This window comes from Frankliniella occidentalis, unplaced genomic scaffold (assembly GCF_000697945.3).
Source record: "Frankliniella occidentalis isolate FOCC.00 unplaced genomic scaffold, Focc_3.1 Scaffold3891, whole genome shotgun sequence".
Classification (NCBI taxonomy): domain Eukaryota; kingdom Metazoa; phylum Arthropoda; class Insecta; order Thysanoptera; family Thripidae; genus Frankliniella; species Frankliniella occidentalis.
The window spans coordinates 1-3,633 of record NW_026270944.1 but is presented as its reverse complement, the minus strand read 5'-3'; the positions used below and the strand labels follow the sequence as shown (position 1 = coordinate 3,633).

At 59.0% G+C, this 3,633-nt stretch overlaps 2 protein-coding genes across 3 annotated transcripts; both read right to left on the bottom strand.

Annotated features, from left to right (window-relative positions):
* Positions 1 to 223: 223 nt before the first annotated feature.
* Positions 224 to 1,954, bottom strand: LOC113202526 (sodium channel protein Nach-like). 2 transcript variants are annotated; one of them, XM_026416789.2, is made up of 6 exons: positions 1,629 to 1,954; positions 1,399 to 1,467; positions 984 to 1,110; positions 776 to 882; positions 533 to 692; positions 224 to 432 (listed from the first exon to the last, which is right to left on the bottom strand). In XM_026416789.2, the coding sequence occupies exons 1-6, from the start codon at positions 1,939 to 1,941 to the stop codon at positions 339 to 341; spliced, it is 870 nt and encodes a 289-aa protein (XP_026272574.2). In that variant the 5' UTR covers positions 1,942 to 1,954; the 3' UTR covers positions 224 to 338. The 2 variants fall into 2 exon arrangements, with proteins under 2 accessions (XP_026272574.2, XP_052132621.1); XM_052276661.1 differs by having other exon boundaries at positions 224 to 429.
* Positions 1,955 to 2,013: 59 nt separating this feature from the next.
* Positions 2,014 to 3,627, bottom strand: LOC127752092 (sodium channel protein Nach-like). Its single transcript, XM_052276662.1, has 3 exons — positions 3,222 to 3,627; positions 2,496 to 2,798; positions 2,014 to 2,396 (listed from the first exon to the last, which is right to left on the bottom strand). The coding sequence occupies exons 1-3, from the start codon at positions 3,563 to 3,565 to the stop codon at positions 2,237 to 2,239; spliced, it is 807 nt and encodes a 268-aa protein (XP_052132622.1). The 5' UTR covers positions 3,566 to 3,627; the 3' UTR covers positions 2,014 to 2,236.
* Positions 3,628 to 3,633: the final 6 nt, after the last annotated feature.

Below are 3,633 nucleotides of genomic sequence, written 5' to 3'. Positions count from 1 at the left end.
CCCCCCCCCCTTCCCCCACTCCACCCCTGCGGCGCGGCGTGGCACGGGACAGTCGATCATAGGGCCGTCGAAAGCCTGGAGCAGCGGCGGAGCTGCGGTGCAGGGTGCGGGGCGGAGCGAAACGAAACGGAAGTGTCCTGGGTCATTAAGGAAGGGTTGTTATAACGTGACCACGAGTACCGCAGTATAGGTTCGGCAGGGGGAGGGACATATAAAGAGCCCGTACAAAGGATCCGATTTTATTTTAAGTAATGCTCATATTTGTAGATGCATGATTTGTCCACCTTATTCCGGGGAAAGGTTTGAAAGATGAGGAACGATTTTTCCTCCCTGAAGTTTCAGAAGACTCTCGGTCGGATGGGTTTTTCGCTCCCCCATCCCCAGACGTCGTCCTTCGGGCGCTTGGCGACGTGGGACACCGTCGTGGGACTTCTGCGTCAAACAAAACACACCTCTCGCTTCAGCCCCTCCCCTGGCGCGGCCGGGTTTGCGTCCGGCATTATTGGAGGTCAGGGTAATCACGAAAGCTCACGTGTCGTTTGGGGAGATGCCCGGAGGACCGGCGGTCGTGGGAGGATTGGCGCCCTCGCCCCGCACCAGCAGCCAAAGGCGGACGGTGAAGAAGTACACCACCTCGACCGCGCTCATGAAGCTGCAGCCCAGGAACAGGCTGAAGATGCCCCCGCACGACGCTGCCAGAGCAAAGACGTTTGTCAGCGCAAGCATAGCGCAAGCCACACACTGTATCCACCTGCCGCACGCTCCACACACGTACACATGAGCTGCACGTTGTTGCTGACCAAGTCGTTGATGAACTTCGGCGCCGTCTGACTGTCGAAGTACACGTGCAGCAGGCTCCGATTCGTCGCGTTCAGGTTTTTGCTGCGAGCGGGTCCGGTCAGAACAGAGTGACTTGTACTTGGAGGAGGGGAAAGAGTGATGCGGGAGGTGGCGGGGCGGGGTGTGGGCTGGGGTGTACTCACTAGAAGTTCCTGCGCACCCAGCGGGAGGCCCCGAAGTTGGATGTCGTCGTCTCCAGCTCGTAGTCCACGGACGTACACTGCGCCATGCACCCGCACGACTGGTACTTCTCTTGGGACAGGGCGTCCGCTGCGTCATTCAGTCAAGCTTGAAATGGCCTTCCAAATGTCAACTCGCTTCCAGGTGTCCCCACAATGAACGTTTCCCAAGGCGACCCTGCGGCGCCTTGGGTAGGCCAACCCGCCAAACAGCTCTGCGAACTCGGCGGCCCAGCTAGAGCACCCGAGTGTGGGAACTTCACGCGAGAGAACGACGGACCCAGTGTCTCCGCGCGCTAACTCGTGGGGTGTTCATTGTAGGCGCATCCTAAACGGCCTTGTGGTCCACTGGGTCTGGTGGACCGGTGACAGTACATACCTGGAGCGGGCTCGACCGGTAGCTTGTTGCTCGGAACTTGAGACTTGACCATGTACTCGTGTTTTTCCTCTGGAAAATGTGAGCAAGTTAGCTGAAGTGATCTCGCATACCCATCTGCCCGAGTAGAGATCACTGGTGAAAAGTGAAAAGGGCGTAAGTCCTCGGGCTTCCCACTGGACTTACGCCCCTTTCGCTTTTCACCAGTGAGATTTGCGGACGGGAGACCTCACCGTGGTACTTTGCCAGACAGGCCAGTTTGTTGAGGCCGCAGAACCTCCCCCTCACCCCGGAGATGCGGGGGAAGTTGAGCGGCCGGCAGCTGCATGCGCGCCAGATCTTGGACGCCTCGCACTCCAGGAGGCAGACGTCGGAGCTGTACTCGGCGGTGTCGGGCAGGATGGTCTCGTCGTCGAAGAGGCAGCGCCGCCGCTCCGGCGTCACGTCCCGGAGGGAAGAGCTGGCGGTGCGCAGGGTGGGCAGAATCTGCACCATGGACTCCTTGCCCATGGACACCATGGCCTGGCTCGAGCCCTCCGTGGCCATCTCGTTGCTGTCGTGCACCACGCTCGTTTTGTTTTTTGTTTTTTTTTTGTTTTTTTTTTTTTGTGGGGGAGGGGGGCGGGGCTCCAAATATTATGGGGTCCAAAAAGGATCAAGCCACCATTGGAGTCCAAGGAGACCCCATGTTATTGGTACCCCTGGGTAAAAATATCATGCGTTTATTGACTCCAGTGACGGCCCTGGACCTTTTGGGGCCACGTAATATTTGGATCCCCCCATACTGTTCACGTGGTTTCTGAACAGTCCCTTGTCTGTAGGTGCGCGGCTGGGCTAATACTCAATGCTCGACGCTTACCACCACTCCGCCGGAAGCGAACGGTCCCCAGAAGTAATCGTCAACCTGCGGGTTGAGGAGGACCGTGAGTCCGAGGGGGTAGCCGAAGAAAGTCGTCTTGAGGGGTTTTCTCTTTACGTTGGGGTCGATCCTCTCCGGTAACCTGTAAACAAGTAAGAGTTGGACCGGTTGGAGTAATGTTTCTTTCTCTTTCTTTCTTTTTGTAGGTGAGGGGGGCAATGACGTTGAGGCCGACACTTACGAAAAGTCCCGGTCCGCGTTGAACGAGCAGCAGTAGCCGAGGTAGGACATGGTCCTGGTGAAGACGCGGCTGCAGTTGACCTCCCGCCCCTCCCAGCTGCAGCGCTCGATCAGGTCCTCGCAGGGCTGGCTGAGGCTCTCGGTGAGCACGTCCGAGGTCACGTTGTTGTAGGTCAGCAGGCGCACCAGCCGCTCCCGGCCCACGAGGTCCGAGCCGAGCTCCGAGAAGGACAGCAGCTGTCCGAGCAGGGGCAGCAGCTCCATGATGTCCTGCCGCGCCATCGGGTAGCCCTCCGGCATTTTCCTGCCATATTGCTCCATTGAGAAACTTATTGCTACTTTTGAAGTTATGCTGCACAGTGTTCAGGCGCGCGCGACCGGGTTGCCTACCCTCTCGGACCTAGGCACCTTGCGGCCCCCGAGCGAATAGGCTACCCGAACAGCCTGCATGAGGTACCGGGTGATTCAGAGAAGACGCAGGTTCGGGCGGGTTTGCCTATCCTCGACTCGGCGGGCGCACGGGTCCAGGTCTGGCGAGAGGTGAGGAGGGGACCCGTGAGCCCGCCGAGTCGAGGATAGGCAAACCCGCCCGAACCTGCGTCTTCTCTGAATCACCCGGTACAAACAACGGTCCTAGTAATAGGAAACTACTTGTCGGTGTCGACAATTTCCTGTTGCTAGTGAGCGAAACCCGGTGGGGCTGTTCAGCCACCTAAAGTGGACGTACAAATTGTCGACGAAGTTCTGGGCCTTGGAGCGGAATATCCTGTTGACGTTGCAGAGCGTGATGGCGGGGAAGGCCACGTTGGACACCTCGTAAAAGTACGACTCGACCCTCATCATGGTGGGGTTCTCGTTAAACTTGGAGAGGACGTTCATGAGCATGTAGGCCGCGCCCGTGCCGCACACGATCTCCGTGACGATCCACAAGAACCGCTCCACCCAGCGTCGCCCATGCTCCGCGATGTAGCGCACGCCGTGGATCGAGGTGTTCTCGGAGAACTCGCTCACGGTCTGGCGGATGGCGTGCATGAGGGGCGGTGTGACCCCCGGGGGCTGCGCTCTGGGCATGTCTCCAGAGTGGACTGCACTAATCGCGGGCACGGGGCCTAAAGCACCGCGCCATTGCCCCCCCCCCC